This window comes from Cervus canadensis, chromosome 25, assembly GCF_019320065.1.
Source record: "Cervus canadensis isolate Bull #8, Minnesota chromosome 25, ASM1932006v1, whole genome shotgun sequence".
Lineage (NCBI taxonomy): Eukaryota > Metazoa > Chordata > Mammalia > Artiodactyla > Cervidae > Cervus > Cervus canadensis.
Window position 1 is genome coordinate 44,333,951 of NC_057410.1, and position 18,337 is coordinate 44,352,287.

The following is an 18,337-nucleotide window of genomic DNA, read 5'->3' on the forward strand; positions in this document are numbered from 1 at the left end:
GGATCGCAGAGTCAGACATGAAGAACAACAAAGACCTAAACTACCCAAGCTCTTCAGGGTGGTACCCTAATGTTCCTATGCCGTGATTCTCTTCAGAAGCAGGAAAGGAATGGGGGTCAGGCTGGGCAAATCTTCAGAACTGAGCTTAAGATAGAAATGAACGAGATACTTGAATTAACAAGATCGATGTCTCTGTTACCACGCAGAATTGGAAATTCTTGAGTTGTGTAGAGATCACTTTTATAATATCAGAGAACATTATTCATTGTATGAATGGTGAAGTTCAAACACCACATCTGCTTTAGTGACAAGCCTGTGATTTATCTATTTAAGGACTGTCAGATAGCCATCCTGTAGTGGGGAGATACTCTTTTCCCAGAGGATCCAGGATTATTTGAGATAGTACTGGCAAAGATATTTTTTTGGGGCTATGTAGAACCTGAAATAGAGCTAGTTTGTAGAGCAAGAAATGGCTCAGATTATTATTCTTCAAATCCTTGTTCTATTTCCATTAATAACCTATTCTTATTTAAAAATTATTGAAGGCCCAGAGGAATCGGGTGGAGAGGGAGGTGGGAGGGGGCATCGGGATGGGGAATACGTGTAAATCTATGGCTGATTCATATCAATGTATGACAAAACCCACTGAAATGTTGTGAAGTAATTAGCCTCCAACTAATAAAATAAAATAAAATAAAAATTATTAATATTTTATCTTTTAGTCAGTGTCTTTTCCGTGAGGAACTCCACAGAAGGTTGATTTTATTATTGTACATTTGAAAGATCTCTCTAGAGATATGGATTTTTTTGTTGTTTTTATTTTCTTTTATTGGAGTGTAGTTGATTTACAATGTTTTGTTTTAGGTGTATAGTGATTTTAAATTGTACCTGGCTAGGTATTAGATTTGGGTGAATATTTGTGAATTCTCACAAAATACAGTGCCCTTTTTTGGCTTCAAATACCTGTTCCAACAATTACCAGCTATATTATTTTGAGTAAGTTACCTCAACCTTTCTTAGTTTCCAGTTTAGACATTAGGGCAAATATATGTAAATCAAGCTCACGTACATAAAATGCTAGGGAATGTCTACCCCTGACTTTGGAAGCAGTATATAAATGTTGTTTGCTATCATTACTATTATAATTGCTAGTTCTAGTTTTATTGTAAAACTCAAGTTCTTTCTACAGATCTATTCTACAATTGATACTGATAAAAAGAATGAATTTTTTTGTTTCTAAACCGATAAAAAGAATGAATTTTTTTGTTTGTTTCTAAAAGAATATCCTAAATTTTACTCAAAAGTGGGAAGACTAGATTGTGCTAAATTAAGCAGGGAGATTTCCTATAATTTATTCTTCCTAATCAGAGTCCCAGAATAAAGAGTAATCAAAAGGTCGGTTTTCTAGTTCTCAATTCAAATTATAAATTAATCCTTAATAGTATAAAGGCTGTAATAATTCTCTTTTCACATTATCATGTGAAAGCATTTCTAATTGTGCCTGCATTTTTTACATTATTCTTTATAGCTACCCCTCACACTACCCTGTTTACACCACAGATATTTTCTATTAGTTTCTCCCATTCCAGGTGTTTTACCACAACCAGATGCTACTGATTGCTTAATAGCTAATTCAGATGTTAACTCCTCTAAGGACCTCACCCTATTCTATTACAGAGAAAATAATTTCCTCCTTGTATGAAACTAAACTTCTATGGACAAATCACCTTCCATCTTCTATCATGGCTATGTAAGTACATGTATTAAGGATCCATGCATTGAGGTTCATGTATTACTTGAAGGTAGGGGTGGGGTTAACATTTGGCTTACTGCAAGCCACTCATAAACTTATTTGTAGTAGACAGTGAATAAATCATTGTTAAATATACAACTGTGGATGAATTTAGACTAAGATATGTAGTAAACTAAATACAAGTGCTCTGATTATTATTTTATTCCACAAAAATATTAATTGAGAATTCTCAAGAGATGCTACTCAAAGGCTTAAACAAATATGATCAATAGATGCACCAATAAACAGTATACAAGTCTAAACAAAGCCATATCAAATCCTCTCACAACAGAAGTTAACAGGTGCTAGATACTTAGGAAGTCACATGAACAATAAAATTGCTCTTGTCTACACAGTAATTTAGAAAAATAGATTTAATAAAACAAGATCTGTTTTGGCTTTATTTACTTTTCCATTTCACTCCCTTAAACCCGGTCATTTTACATACACTGTTCTTCACATTTGTTTTTACATAATGTGAGAAATAAGGCTTCTCATAGTCTGTTTTTATGAAATTTTCCAGTCTATGCTTATCTCACAGTTACATGTGAGCTGAAATAAATACCTACCTAGATAGCTTAAAATTGAGAAGATATTTTGGCATAAATTACCTGTTTCAAATAACAATTCACTTTTTTTCTTGTTTTTGTTTGTAGTCTCCTTGTCATTGCCTTGATTCTTAGCCTCATATTGAACAAGTGTGTTTTTCTCAAGTACTGGCTGCATTCTAAATTTTATCTTTCTTTGAAGTTTTAAAGTTTTACTTGTAAACAGGAAAAAATAGTAATTGGACAATTATGCAGGGAAGTGGAAAAGGAGATGGCATATATTATGAAGAAAATGCACTGACTTATTACTGATGAAGAAATTAAATTCCTTTATGGAAAATTATTTGGTTAGATAAGCATAAAAAAACTCACAGAAATTAATGTATATGAAAATCAACAATGTTATTTCAGGAGTGCTTTTCAAATAAAGGGATCTATAGACATACTCAAAGAGACTCAAAAAAACTTATTAACATTTTAAAAGAACTTAAAAACTTGTTATATAGAGAGTGTTTTAGACACTTTAGTGAATAAGAGTACTTATTCACTCACAATAGTGAAGGATACTGTCAAATCATATTCATTAGTGTGTAAATCAATTTGGGAATTGTCCAGATTTCAATAAGATAACTGACCAATTTCTAATATAAAGGGCTAAACACATTTTATTACATGAATCTTAGTTTAAATCCTATGCCCTTTTGTTGAAAAGGGTATTATTTCATGTCTGGGCTCATTTTTTTCAAAGTCTATCAAAAACTTAAATTCCACTCAGATTACTCTTGATAGATCCAGAGAGGAACCATTTATTTATGTTGGCAGTGGTGATTGAAGACCATATTGTCACAGAGACTCAGCTTTCCCTCAAGGTCAATTAGTTGAAATCTATAGGGAATTAAAATATAGTCCAAATAGAGAGCTACAGATGATAGCCTATAGATGGGCAGCTTAAATCAGCATTACCAGTGGCATAGGACAAATGCGAGAAGCTGTGTTTTCTGCTTAACCTGTTTTAAGTTAGGTTAAAAGTTTTACTGCCTTTACTATAAAAATATGTATTTCTCACACTAACATGTACTTCATTTTCAATGAAAAAATTTGACGAATCTCTGGTAAAACATGTTAATTGATTTTTCTAAGTTTCATAAAATATTGAGTGTGAGGTTTTTAGTTTATGTATTTCAACTCATTAATTTTTCCAATGTTCACATTTATTTCTACAGTGACTATGTTACTTATCCAAAGCATTTACTGTAATGCTTTCAAAAGGATCTTAGTTTTTGTTTTTTTCCTATTGTTTTTATTCATTATAGGCTTTAGTATTCTTTCAGACTCTTATCAAATCACCAATGACTTCTCTCTGGTCTTTAGTACAAATTAAAAATATTATCCCAACCAATGGCTAGTACTGTATAGCTGACTCTCAAACTTTAGTTTATAAGGTAAACATGCCACCTTAATAAGGGAGTTATGTAATTTTTTTTGTCACAGTATTCACAGACCCCGGCACTTGTAGATGCCCAATTGATATTTCTTTCATCCAAGCAAGGTGAAATGGACTTTTAGATACATACAGGGAAAGCAATGTTCTTGATGTCGTCAAAGAGGTGATGTAAGATTTCCAGGGTGGCAAGAGTTGAATTTTCCTTATTACTGAGCACATGTGAAAACAAACTCTTGACAGATTCTTATTTTGTAAACCATGTACTCTAAATTAAAATTGTAGTCATAAATCTAGTTACCTCAGGGGCAAGAGGGCAGAAGCAGTAAAGAGGATGAAGAAACTGCCGACAGCTCTGTGGGGAGATGGGCAAAGGTTCTCAGGGAGGGGACTTAATGAAGAGCAGACAGATGACATAACATTATCTAAAAGGAAGTCCTGACAGTCTGAACAGGCAGGCAGGTAAGCACAGAAATTACTCTCTCAGGGGTTAGAAGGTGACCTCAGAAAACTAGATCTGAAAGACTGCTATATCTCTTTTAACTGTTTTGATGTACGTAGAGGTGTTTAAGGAGAAGGCAATGGCACCCCACTCCAGTACTCTTGCCTGGAAAATCCCATGGACGGGGGAGCCTGGTGGGCTGCAGTCCATGGCATCGTTAAGGGTCGCACATGACTGAGTGACTTCACTTTCACTCTTCACTTTCCTGCATTGGAGAAGGAAATGGCAACCCACTCCAGTGTTCTTGCCTGGAGAATCCCAGGGATGGGGAAGCCTGGTGGGCTACCGTCTATGGGGTCACACAGAGTCGGACACGACTGAAGCGACTTAGCAGTAGCAGCAGCAGAGGTGTGTAAAGGCTCTGATTAGCCCAAACTATACAGTTCTATCAGAGTAGGAGCTCTGACCGAACAGAGCACTGTTGACTGATTCTAGGAGAAGGGAATGTGGTTATAGAGGAGAGGCAGTGGGGGTTCGATAAAATGGAAGCATTTTTCCCTGAGGTACTAACGGCATATCTGGTAAAGAATCTGCCTGCAATGCAGGGTACCCAGATTCAGTCCGTGAGTCAGGAATCCCCTGGAGCTGGGAATGGCTACCCACTCCAGTATTCTTGCCTGGAGAATCCCATGAACAGAGGATCCTGGCAAGCGATAGTCCCTGGAGTCACAAGAGTTGGACACAACTTAGTGACTAAGCCATCACCACCAATGGCATGAAGCCAAAAAGAAAAAGAAAAGTAAAAGGATTCTGTTTAATGGTGACAGAGAAAGGCAGAGTTTCTCAACCAGACCATTTGTGAGTCTGGAACACTGAGAGGTCAGCTTTGAGTGCTGGTTGGAAATTGTATTTTCTGTGTGATGTGATCACTGAAATCTTTAGCTCAGGAGTGTTTTTGGCAGATGTTGGAATCTGATCAAGAAGGTCCTTTGAGGAAAATGTATCTTCATGAAACTATTTTAATTCTGTCAATGGGGACTTGGCAATTAGTTAATAAATAAAACAAGGTTAACTATGATTCCAAAATGCGAAATGTGGTTAGAGTAGCCATGGGTCTGCCTTCCTCTGTTTGAATTATTACTCTAAGTACTATTCACAGTCAAGAGAATGTCAGGAGTCTTGGCTCCATCCAGCCTTGTGGCTCATGGGAATTGACTCCTCTGTCATAGATCTGGGATTCTGAAATCAAAGGCATTTTTCTTCTCTACCTCCATTCATATCCTTTACTGAAGAAATTGAATATCTCTGCCACACTCAATTGCTGGGTCCCTGCTAATGCAGTCATTTTGCTATGCTCCCCTCAGAATGTATACAGCAATTTTTATCCCAGGATAAAAGTGGTACTTCTGGGCATTAGGGGGATGTCTGAAAGTGTGCATAGTTGGCTGTCCACTGGGTAGGGTGGAAGTCAAAATTATATGAAACAGGGAATGTGATCGTCTTGGTTCTCACAGATTACTACCTGTAGTAGTTGAAATGAGCTTGTATGGCATGTGAACCCAGACTCCACCCATCAGACAGAGAACTCTTGTGTCATCATAATAATAGGCCAGGAAACATGTGAAGAACTCTAGGTAAAAACTCATTTTACAATCAGAGTTAACACAACATGATAACACAGCAAATTTCTCAGGCCATGCACATTGTGTCAATGTGCATTTTGAGAAGGTTAATTTACAATAGCATGCAATATCATAGAGGACACTTAGTAAGTAGAAAGTTAACTGTTTAACAGTTAAACAGAAAGTTTAACTGTTTTTTGTCTTTGGAAAAAAATAGCATATTAAACAACAAAACACTTCTTTCTATGTATTTTAAAATATAGAGCACACCATCTGAAAAGGTTAATCACAGCAGAGCTCTGCATCACCACAGTAACTTACTGGATGACAAAAATCTCCTTTCGTCTAAAGAAAAATGAAGAGTATCTGAAAGTAAAGATTAATTTTTTAGTATAAAAACACATACTGCATTGCTTTTTTTACTTGCTGCTATAAGAACATGAGCATGAAATATCTTGGATTTCATTCTACTGTAGGACATTTCTTGTCCCAAATTCACATTTTGTTCAGACATTTCTTGTCTGGATTCATATATTTTTACCATTGCTTGCAAAATAGTTTAAGACAGAAGTAAAATTAATGACCAGGATCTGTCAGAGAACTGATGGAAATTAAAATGCTAACAATTTTACAAAGTATTTCATGTATTAGTCAAATTTTGTGTATTCTTAGTCATAGGAATTGCACAGGAATTGCACTACTAAATACTTTTCAATGTTGTAAAGTAAAATAAATAAATTAAAAAAATAAATACTTTTCAGTTTCTGTAAGATTGAACCTATACTATAGTGAAAGAGGAGAGTGAAAAAGTTGGCTTAAAGCTCAACATTCAGAAAACTAAGAACATGGCATCTGGTCCTATCACTTCATGGGAAATAGATGGGGAAACAGTGGAAACAGTGTCAGACTTTATTTTTGGGGGCTCCAAAATCACTGCAGATGGTGATTGCAGCCATGAAATTAAAAGACACTTACTCCTTGGAAGGAAAGTTATGACTAACCTAGATAGCATATTAAAAAGCAGAGATATTTGCCAACAAAGGTCCATGTCGTCAAGACTATGGTTTTTCCAGTGGTCATGTATGGATGTGAGAGTTGTACCATAAAGAAAGATGAGTGCTGAAAAATTGATGCTTTTGAACTGTGGTGTTGGAGAAGACTCTTCAGAGTCCCTTGGACTGCAAGGAGATCCAACCAGTCCATCCTAAAGGAGATCTGTCCTGGGTGTTCATTGGAAGGACTGATGCTGAAGCTGAAATTCCAATACTTTGGCCACCTCATGCAAAGAGTTGACTCATTGGAAAAGACCCTGATGCTGGGAGGGATTGGGGCAGGAGGAGAAGGGGCTGACAGAGGATGAGATGGTTGGATGGCATCACCGACTCGATGGACATGAGTTTGAGTAAACTCCGGGAGTTGGTGATGGACAGGGAGGCCTGGCGTGCTGCGATTCATGGGGTCGCAAAGAGTCGGAAACGACTGAGCAACTGAACTGAACTGAACCTATACTAAAAAGCTATCATTCTTTTCCCCATATCACTGGAGAATAAGTAATTCAAAAGAAGCAGTTCTTAGAAAAGAAAATACTACTTGAATGAAGAAAATACTCTGCATAGAAAATACTACTTGAAGAAGGATATCACGGGCCCTTGTCTTGTTAAGTGTGTTTGTGCTGATTCCGTGTAGTATGCTTCAGAGTCACATACATGCACACAAAATTATAGGTGTATGTTGATATTTCAGAATCAAACTGACCTGCTGCTGTCATCTTGGCTGTCCTGTTAACTAGATGCATGACCTTGGACAGTTACATAAATTCTCCAGGCATCTTATATTTTTCCTTTGTAAAATGGAGATTGGGTACCAACCACAAAAGATTAAATGACTTGGCTGAGATCATTACATATGAAATTTACCACACAGTATTATGTTAGCAAATCCTATATGTGAAAGTAGACTGGGGTCATTTTTAATTTTACAATTATTATAAATAACAATAATAATACTGAAGGTATTCTGATTTACAGTTTACAAAACACATTCATAGGATTCTTTTAAACGGTAAACTTCTGAAGGCATATATATTTGATAAAAATCCAACATGCAAACTTCTCAAGTTATTGATGAAAGATACTCTTAAAATAGCCATTCAGTTGTTTGCTTCATTTTGTTAGAATTTTAATTCCATTCATGATTACTAGATTGGGCCTTGGTCTTAAGATAATGCACCATTACATTCATTAAACTAAAATAGCAAGATAACTAGTATGGAATGATGCCCAAAATTTGAGGGGAAAAGTTGAGGACTGGAAGAAAAGGAGTATTTGTCAAATAAGAATATTAGTGACACTGATTAATATTTTCTATTTTTTCTGAGTCACCAAAAGAAACATGACTTCTAAATTCAGTTTAGAAGGGAGACAGTGAAAATTAAAAATTATTAGCCAGTAGTATCTTTATCTTTTCAAAATTCTGTTGGCTTATTTAATTTTGTGTTATAACTCTTCTGGAAAGGCAATCTGTGTTACAGTTAAATTAGTTAAAAGCAAACCACAGGGCCAGTTAGGCTGAGCAGTGTTTTTTCTCTTTAAAATTGTATCTTTTATTCCTTTAAACTTTCCCAAGAATTTAATCCTAGATTTAACATAGAATTTTTTTCAGGAATATAGATAATCTATACAATTAAAATATTGCATTTTTTCATCTTCATTGGAACTTTTTAAAAAACTGAAATATAGTTAAATTACAATGCTGTGTTAGTTTCAGGTGTACCTCACAGTGATTCCATTTTATATATATATATATATATATATATATATATATATATATATATTATAGTTTCTTCAGATTCTTTTTCCTTAGAGATTATTACAAGTACTGAGTATAGTTCCCTGTGCTGGATAGTAGGTTCTTGTTGGTTATCTGTTTTACATAGAGTAGTGTGTGTATGTTCATCTCAAACTCCTAATTTATCCCTCACCCTTCCCTTTTCCCTTTGGTAACCAGGAGTTTGTTTTCTCTGTCAGTGAGTCTATTTCTGTTTTGTAAATAAGTTCATTTGCATCTTTTTTTTTTAAGATTCCATATTTAAGTGATATCCTATGCTATCTGTCTGGCTTACTTCACTTAGTATGATAATTTCTAGGTCCATCCATGTTGCAGCAAATGGCATCACTTCATTCTTTTAAATAGTTCATTGTATATATGTATCACATCTTCCTTATCTGTTGATGGACATTTAGAGTGCTTCTATGTCTTGGCTATTGTAAATAGTGCTTCAGTTAACATTGGTGTGCATCTTTTTTAATTAGAGATTTCTTGGGATATATGCTCAGGTGTGGGATTGTAGGATATGGTTTTTATGGAACCCTCCATACTGTTCTCCATAGCGGCTGTACCAATTTACATTCCCACCAACAGTGTTCCCTTTTCTCCACCATCTCCAACATTTATTGTTAGTAGATTTTTTGATGATGGCCATTCTGACTGGTGTGAAGTGATACTTCATTGTAGTTTCTATTTGCATTTCTCTAACAGTGATGTTGAGCATCTTTTCATGTGCTTTTTAGCTATCTGTATGTCTTCTTTGAAGAAATGTCTATATAGATCTTCTGCCCATTTTGGGAATTTTTTTGTTTGTTTTATTTTGCTGATATTGAGCTGCATGAGTTGTTTGTATAGTCTGAAGATTAATACCTTGTCAGTCACTTTGTTTGCAAATATTTTTTTCTGTGCACTTTCTTTTTGTTTTGTTTATGGTTTCCTTTGCTGTGCAAAAGATTTTTAGTTTAATTAGGTCCCATTTGTTTATTTTTATTTCCATTACTCAAGGAGATGGATCAAAAAAAATACTGCTGTGATTTATGTCAGAGAGTGTTCTGCCTGTATTTTGCGGTAAGAGTTTTATAGTATCTGGCCTTACATTTAGGTCTTCAATCCATTTTGAGGTGTGTGTGTGTGTGTGTATGGTGTTAGAGACTGTTCTAATTTCATTCTGTTATATGTAGTTGTCCAGTTTCCTTGCACTACTTATTGAAGAGGCTGTCTTTTCTCCATTATGCATTCTTACCTCCTTTGTCATAGATCAGTTGACCATGGATGCATGCATTTATCTCTACTTTCTACCCTGTTCCATTGATCTATAGATCTGTTTTTCTGCCAGTACTATACTGTCCTGATGGCTGCAGAATAGTCGGAAGTCAGGGAGCCTGATTCTCCCAGCTCCATTTTTCTTTCTCAAGATTGCTTTGGCTATTCAGGGTCTTTTGTGTTTCTGTACAAATTGTAAAAGTTTTTTATTCTAGTTCTATGAAAAATTTCATAGGGATTTGATAGGGACTGCATTGAGTCTGTAGATTGCCTGGGATAGTATAGTCATTTTCACAATATTGATTCTTCCAATCCACAAACATAGTATATCTTTGCATCTGTTTGTGTTGTCTATGATTTCTTTCATCGGCATCTTAGAGTTTTTTGAGTACAGGCATTTTTGCCTTATTTAGGTTTATTCCTAGGTATTGTATTCTTTTTGATGTGATGGTAAATGGGACTGCTTCCTTAATTTCTCTTTCTGATCTTCCATTGTTAATATATAGAAGTGTAACAGATCTGTGTATATTAATTTTGTATCTTGCAACCTTGTTGAATTCATTGATGAGCTCTAGTAGTTTTCTGGTCGCATCTTTAGGATTTTCTATGTATAATATCATGTCATCTGTGAACAGTGACAGTTTCACTTTTCCAATTTGGATTCCATTCTTGTCTTTTTCTTTTCTGATTGCTGTGGCTAGGACATCTAAAACTATGTTGAATAAAAGACATCCTTGTCTTATTCCTGATCTTAGAGGAAATGTTTAGCATTTCACCATTGAGTATGATGTTAGCTGTGGATTTGTCACATGTGGCCTTTATTACGTTGAGGTATGTTCCTTGTATGCTCACTTTCTAAAAAGTTTTTCTTGTCATAAATGGATGTTGAATTTTATCAAAATATTTTTTCTGCATTTATTGAGATGATCATTTAATTTTTATTCTTCACTTTGTTAATGTGGTGTTATCACACAGATCGCTTTTCAGATATGGAAAAATCCTTGCATCCCTGGGATAAATCCCACTGGATCATGGTCTATGATTTTTTAGTATACTGCTGAACTCAGTTTGCTAGTATTTTGTTGCGGACTTAGTGATATTGGTCTGTAATTTTTTTGTGTGTGCTATCTTTGTCTGGTTTTGGTGTCAGGGTGATGGTGGTCTCATTCAATGAGTTCAAAAGTGTTCCTTTCTGTGCAATTTTTGGAGGAGTTTCAGAAGGATAGGTGTTAAATCTTCTCTAAATGTGTGGTAGAATTCATCTGGGAAGCCGTCTGATCTTGGACTTTTGTTTGTTGTGAATTTTTGAGTAACATATTTAATTTCAGTACTTGTAACTGGTCTGTTCATACCTTCTGTTCTTCCTGGTTTAGTCTTAGTTGGTTGTGCCTAAGAATCTGTCCATTTCTTCTAGGTTGTCCATTTTATTGACATATAGTTGCTTGTAGTAATTTCATATGGTCCTTTGTACACTTGTGGTGTCCATTGTAACTTTTCCTTTTTCATTTTATTATTTTGGGTCCTCTTCTTTTTTTCTTGACGAGTATGGTGAAAGTTTTATTAATTTTGTTTATGTTTTCAAAGAACCAGCTTTTAGTTTCATTGATCTTTTCTGTTGTTTTCTTCGTCTCTATTTCTGCTCTAATCTTTGTGATATTTTTCCTTCTACTAACTTTGGATTTTGCTTGTTCTTTCTCTAGTTGCTTTAGATATAAGGTTAGGTTGTTTGAGATTTTTCTTATTCCCTCAAGTAAGTTTGTATCATTAAACTTCCCTCTTAGAATTGCTTTTGTTGTGTCCCATATTTTATATCATCGTGTTTTCATTTTCATTTGTCTTTGTATTTTTTTATTTCCTAACGATTTCTTCTGTGATCCAGGCTCAGCAATTTTAAAGAGACAGGTTTGTGCTACAAGTGTGTATGTATGCTTATGTTGCTAATATTTTCTCGTAGAAACATTTCTCACTTCAATGTGTTAATGATGAAAAAGCCATCACAAAATGTTGTTTTGTGAATTTGTTTATCATAGCAAATCTCAGTGTTATTTTCTAATTTGGTGAATGTAAAATACATGAACCCAAATATTAAATATTCTTCCTAATGTATATAGCTTGTGTTCATTAAAAATATATAGAAAATGGCATAATGAAATGATATCATTATCATTCCAAACAAGAATTTAAAATATTTTCTTTGCATATCACTGAATGTTCTCTTGGATTTATAGAGTACTAAATCTTTGAATTTCATTAATTTTCAAGAAGAAAAAGAATGAGAGAATTTGTCTTCAGGTCCTTTATGAAACAAGGTATAATCAAATGATACAAGTTTACATATATGGAAATTATAGGAAGAATCTTAAAAAATGTATATAGCTGTACATGCAGATATAATTTCTTAACTATAAGACCCTAAGTCCTAAAGTTGGTTTAATATCAATTATTGTAATGACCATTTTTAGTCAGATAACTCCATTAAAATTAATATTTTAACTGCTGATTAGATATTTTATCATTTCTGTTAGACAAGTGATAACATATAACACTGAAGAAAACTGGCAGTCCAATTAGTATGAAGAAAGTGGGCAGTTTGGAAGGAAAAGAATTTGCCTAAACCTCAAGTGGAAAGAGCATATGTTAGTTGGGTAGATTTAGTTGGGTAGATTTAAAGGAAATTGTCTAAGTTCCTTCTTGTAAATAACAGACACATGGCATAAGTTACTCAACAATTTGGAAGCTAACTCAGGCTCCTTGATTCTTCACTCTCAGAATCTACCATCAGTCTTTGTGGCTCAGTCCTCATCAGACATGTGTGGCTTTTGATAGATTTAGACTTTTCAGTACCTGAAATACAGGTAAAGAGCTTTAGAGCTTCACTGAAGAATGACTGCATGCATATGTGCACATGGCTAATTATGAATCTGCTAATTACTATTTTTTCTAGTCTTATCATCTAATGTATGTGACTTTATTAACATGAAAAACCTTCAATAAATAATAAAGCTGGAGACAGTTATTTTAAAAAATTTCTGTAATCAAGCAAAGCATATTAGTATGCGACATTGGAATTACCAGTAAGTATTACAGTTTTGGTTACTAGAGTCATAACAAAGAAGCAAAATGCATTGAAAACTAAAATTCATTTTTTATATGACTAGTAGTAATATATTCCAGTTTTCTATGTGCAAAAGTAGATAAAAATTATTTGAAATATACTTTAAAGACAATTCTACATCTATTACAAATAAAGTGACATATATATACAAATAAAGTGATATATATAAACAAACATGGAAGCAGGAAAATAAATAATGAGTTAATGTTAAATGAGGCTGTCCTTGAATTTTAAGTACCCAATAATAAACAATCTATACAGTCTTTGCCCACCTTTTCCATTAGCTGTCATGACAGATATTTAAAATATCTATCTTATCCCTTTTTGATAATGGCTGTGTTCAGTGGAGTAGGGGGCAAGCTGTGAACACACAGAGGATCTGACCTCACATAGCCTTTATAGAATGGTAACCTTCTTGAAAAAGAATACTTTCTCCAATACTGACTGGCTTTTCTCACTGTATTATAACTCCTAAAGATTCACATACTAGAGACTTTGGGGGGATTAATAAAGATTCTTTGGTTTGATTCCTGGGTTGGGAAGAGCCACGGGAGAAGGGATAGGCTACCCACTCCGATATTCTTGGGCTTCCCTGGTGGCTTATCTGGGAATCCACCTGTAATGCAGGAGACCTGGGTTCAGTCCCTGGGTTGGGAAGATCCCCTGGAGAAGGGAAAGGCTACCCACTCCAGTATTCTGGCCTGGAGAATTCCATGGGCTGTAAAGTCCATGGGGTCACAGAGTCGGACATGACTAAGTGACTTTCACTTTTAAAAGATACTGTAAACATGTTTGGATGCTTAGAAATTCACATGAACAGATTCAACTAAATTGTTCAAAAAACTAAAATTAATTACACTCTGAGATTTGAAGTTTCATTCCTTTTACACTTCACATATAGAAGAAAGATGGAGATCCCAGGCCTTAATTGAGAAAGGGATGTGGAAAGGGAGTTGGGTCCACAGGGGTAAGGGAGAAGAAACCTCCTTTTACTATGCGTCAGGACCCTTATAGAACTGAGGCAGAGCCTGATACTACTGATGTTCTATAGTGCTATGATATGATTTAGCCTGGGCAGGTTACCCTGCAGATCTATTGATCTTTTATGTGGTTTAATATATAACTATCTTACAGTCTTTGGAGCACTATCCATTTGAGATAGGAACAACCTGTATTAGACCATAAACAAATGTAGATAAGTATAAACGAATTTTCATATCCAACGAACCAAAGTACTTTGTAATTTACTGATAACACTGAATAACTTTCATTTTGTAGCATTCGAAAGGACTCTGCTTATCAGACAACACTTCCATCTATAGCACATATTAGATGTTTTTAGACATGCTGGAAATATTTGTGCAAAGTCAATTAGGTAAAGACTGGCTTTGATAAATGACAACTATAAATGATTAATTCCTTTTTAAGTTTAAGACCTTTGGTGCCATATTTTCATAGTAATAACTTCTAAAGGTTCAACACAACTGTGCAGGTACTTTGTAAAAATTGTCATATGCTTATGAGCATCATAAAATACTGAATCTCATAAGAATCTAAAACTTCCTAGTGATAGTTTTTATTAAGAATTTGGTAAATTATCTTAATAGAAGTTTTTCAAATGTGCCAACATTTTGAAAAACTTATGATTTTAAAAGAATATAAAATTATTTAACATTTACAATTAAGTACTCTTATTTCCAAAACATATTGATGGCACATACTTAGTGCATACTTTTAAATTTTTCCTTTCAAAGATAAATTTTACTTTGTATTTAATCCTTAAGTACTAAGCAATTTAAAAAATGAAGTGTTACTATATAATTTAGACTTTAATGTAACTGTACATTAAATAAATAGCTTAAGAAAGGCTTTTATAAAAAATGATAAAAAGAATATCAGGTTTTAGTTACAAATTTAAATAAATATGTAATTTAAAACGTGGACAGGAAGAATCCAATGTAAAAAAATACTATCATATGTAGTGAATTATTAGACATAATTTTAAAGATTTAATGTATACAAATATTGTCTCAGGAAGAAAAAAAGCTTTGCTGAACATTATAGACCCAGGTTCATATTGAACTCAAAGTATTAGGAAGATTAAGTGATTCTCTGAACATCAGTGAGAAGTGTGTGGAAGATGGAGGTCACCCTTTGAAAGAAAATCTCTGTGACCTGTGTAAATAGAAGCCCCACAAACACTTCCAACAAGTACAGGTCACAATAGGGTCATGGCTCCGGGCCCTCTGGACCACTGTTCGCCCAGAGGAGCGTGCTCACCGCGTTAATCTCTCGTCCTTCAGTTCCAAGTCCGCCACAGTGATGAGCTGATCCAGCTTGAATTTAGTGTCAATAATTTCTGCATCCCGAGGAGAATATGTCCCACCTTCTTTCTGCTTCTGTCGAATTCTAAAAGTAAGTGTAGTAAAATTCAGGGAGGAACTATCATAGAAAGCATGTATTTGTATTTAGATTTCTTTTTAAGACATTAGTCAAATAATTTCTTTGTTGGGGTCACTTCTGTGAACACAATGCAAATTTATAGCTACTCAAATTCTTTTCCCTGTTTTAATTCCACAGACTGTATTCTATAATTTTTTAACATGCTATTTTTAATGAGAATTATTAGTTCTTCAAGGCCTGAGTCACTGACACATTTAAAGTAGAGTGAACGAGACGGATGTTGTGAGCTTGTGTCTCCTCCCTCGAGCTATCCAGTAGATTTATCATAAAAAGGAAATATGCCAATGTGGACACAGCTCATTGCTATCAGTTCAAATAGACAACCTTCCACTGTTTTTACATGCATAAAACACTTACATATACAAGATACATGAGTGTTTTATACATACTTGGCAATATTTTTATATCTAAATATAATTATATATTCTTTATATAATCTAAGACTATAATATAGAACCAGAAAATTCAGGTTCAAAAATAGAAGTCACATGGATCTGCAAATCAAATTGATGTTAAACATAAAGTAATATTTAGCTTTTCTACCTTTTGTACTGCAAATATTTAATACTTATTATGATTTATGTGTTGAGGACGATGCAGAAAGTATAACATATGGTCCTTATCCTCAAGGATATAATTTAGTTGAGAAGGATTGGAATGTAGAAAAAGCATACAGAGGAAAAATATTCAAATTACAACTTGTAAAACAGTAATTGATCAGTTATGAAATGATATGTGATTACAACTATTGGCACTTGGAAGAAATAAAAAGTAGAGTTTGACTTGGGTGTCGCAGAAGGCGGAGGAAGCATACTTACAGTTGACTGAACACAAGCAGCGGTGTGTGAAAGCCTAGGGGACCTTCAGGTGAGGATGAACTCTGTTGGCTGAAAAGCCACATGTAGGCAAGTTGTAGGGAGTAAGAGGGGGCTGTTTTCTGCCCAGTATAGGAGCTCATCCTATAAAGAAATGATTTGGGAGCAGAAGAACACTGAGAATACAGTGGCTGCATGTCCCTTGGGGACAAGGACCATAGCTGGCACAAGATAACTCTCACCGTCTTCTGGCTGAATCTGAGAACACTATCTAGTGTAAGAAAAATATCTTTCAAGAGCCCTTCAAATTTTCTATCAAAATGATAATTTTAAAGGTTCAAGATGAAATAGAGGATGATTGGCAAACACAATACAGGACAACATTCTTCAGATAAAACAGCCTACTGAGCTATTTAGGAAATTGGTATAATGGTTATTTTTACAAATGGAAGGTCCCTCTAACTTGGCAATCTATCTTATGAAACTGGATTTTAGAATCACAACTAAGATTTTCCCTGTGCTGTGTGTGGCGTTTAGTCGCTCAGTCGTGTCCGACTCTTTGCGATCTGATGGACTGTAGCCCACCAGGCTCCTCTGTCCATGGGGATTCTCCAGGCAAGAATTCTGGAGTGGGTTGCCATGGCCTCCTCCAGGGGATCTTCCCAACCCAAAGATCAAACCTGATTAAAATATTTCTAATTAAACCTAACGGAGTTATAAATACTCAAAGATGGAGAAAGCCTGGCACCTTCCCCTTTTGTGTAAACCTGTCTCTACATCCTACATCTACTTCTTTGTCCCGCTTTCAGATATTGGAGCTAGATTCCTAAGCCAGCTGGTGGGATGTTGAGCCATTTTAACAGAAGACCCGAGTCATCCTGCAAGGCTGTAGGGACAGGAAGATACTTCCCTTGTGTGTTCTAGGACTGCATTATTATAATTCATTGTGGAAGGCCAGTAGTCCACCTAAATGAGTTCTAGCTGCTTCTAAAGTTCAAGTTCTCTCCATCCCATCAGTGAGTGATGCTGAGTAGCTTCAGCCCATCCACAATCAGGCAGCATGGACTGCTTTCACGGTCTAATTCCAGGCTGCCTACCCTCCAGTAATGATGGGCATTTTCTACAGACCAGCTCCAGCTGCTTTCGCTGTCATATTTCTTAGATCACTGTAATAGGATACATGTGCCTTTGGTGGCCATTCCATGACAAACTTGGGAGCAAGTCAACTTCTTCAGTTTGTTCACATATTGTCCACTTTCCCTTAGACTAGAGCGAGGAGATTTGTTGCAGTTGCTACTTTTGGATCCCTTAGTGTTCTCTTTTACTCCTTTAATAGTTGACTGTACTTGTTCAGTTCAGCTCAGTCGTGTCCAACTCTTTGCAACCCCGTGAATCTCAGCACGCCAGGCCTCCATGTCCATCACCAACTCCCGGGGTTTACTCAAACTCATGCCCAATCGAGTCGGTGATGCCATCCATCCATCTTGTCCTCTGTTGTCCCCTTCTCCCCCTGCCCCCAATCCCTCCCAGCATCAGGGTCTTTTCCAACGAGTCAACTCTTCGCATGAGGTGGCCAAAGTACTGGAGTTTCAGCTTCAGCATCAGTCCTCCAATGAACACCCAGGACTGATCTCCTTTAGGATGGACTGGTTGGATCTCCTTGCAGTCCAAGGGACTCTCAAGAGTCTTCTCCAACACCACAGTTCAAAACCATCAATTCTTCGGCACTCAGCTTTCTTCACAGTCCAACTCTCACATCCATACATGACCACTGGAAAAACCATAGCCATGACTAGATGGACCTTTGTTGGCAAAGTAATGTCTCTGCTTTTTAATATGCTGTCTAGGTTGGTCATAACTTTCCTTCCAAGGAGTAAGCGTCTTTTAATTTCATGGCTGCAATCACCATCTGCAGTGATTTTGGAGCCCCCCAAAATAAAGTCTGACACTGTTTCCACTGTTTCCCCATCTATTTCCCATGAGGTGATGGGAACAGATGCCATGATCTTA

The 18,337-nt window shown here is 35.6% G+C and overlaps 1 protein-coding gene across 1 annotated transcript in view; it reads right to left on the reverse strand.

Annotated features, from left to right (window-relative positions):
• PTPRQ (protein tyrosine phosphatase receptor type Q) overlaps positions 1–18,337 on the reverse strand; it is a 293,179-nt gene that overhangs the window by 32,843 nt on the left and 241,999 nt on the right. The window contains exons 53-54 of the mRNA XM_043446813.1: positions 15,330–15,458; positions 6,167–6,211 (exon numbers count right to left, since the gene is read on the reverse strand). Coding sequence (XP_043302748.1) covers positions 6,167–6,211; positions 15,330–15,458 — 174 coding nt within the window. The remainder of the gene's footprint in view (positions 1–6,166; positions 6,212–15,329; positions 15,459–18,337) is intronic.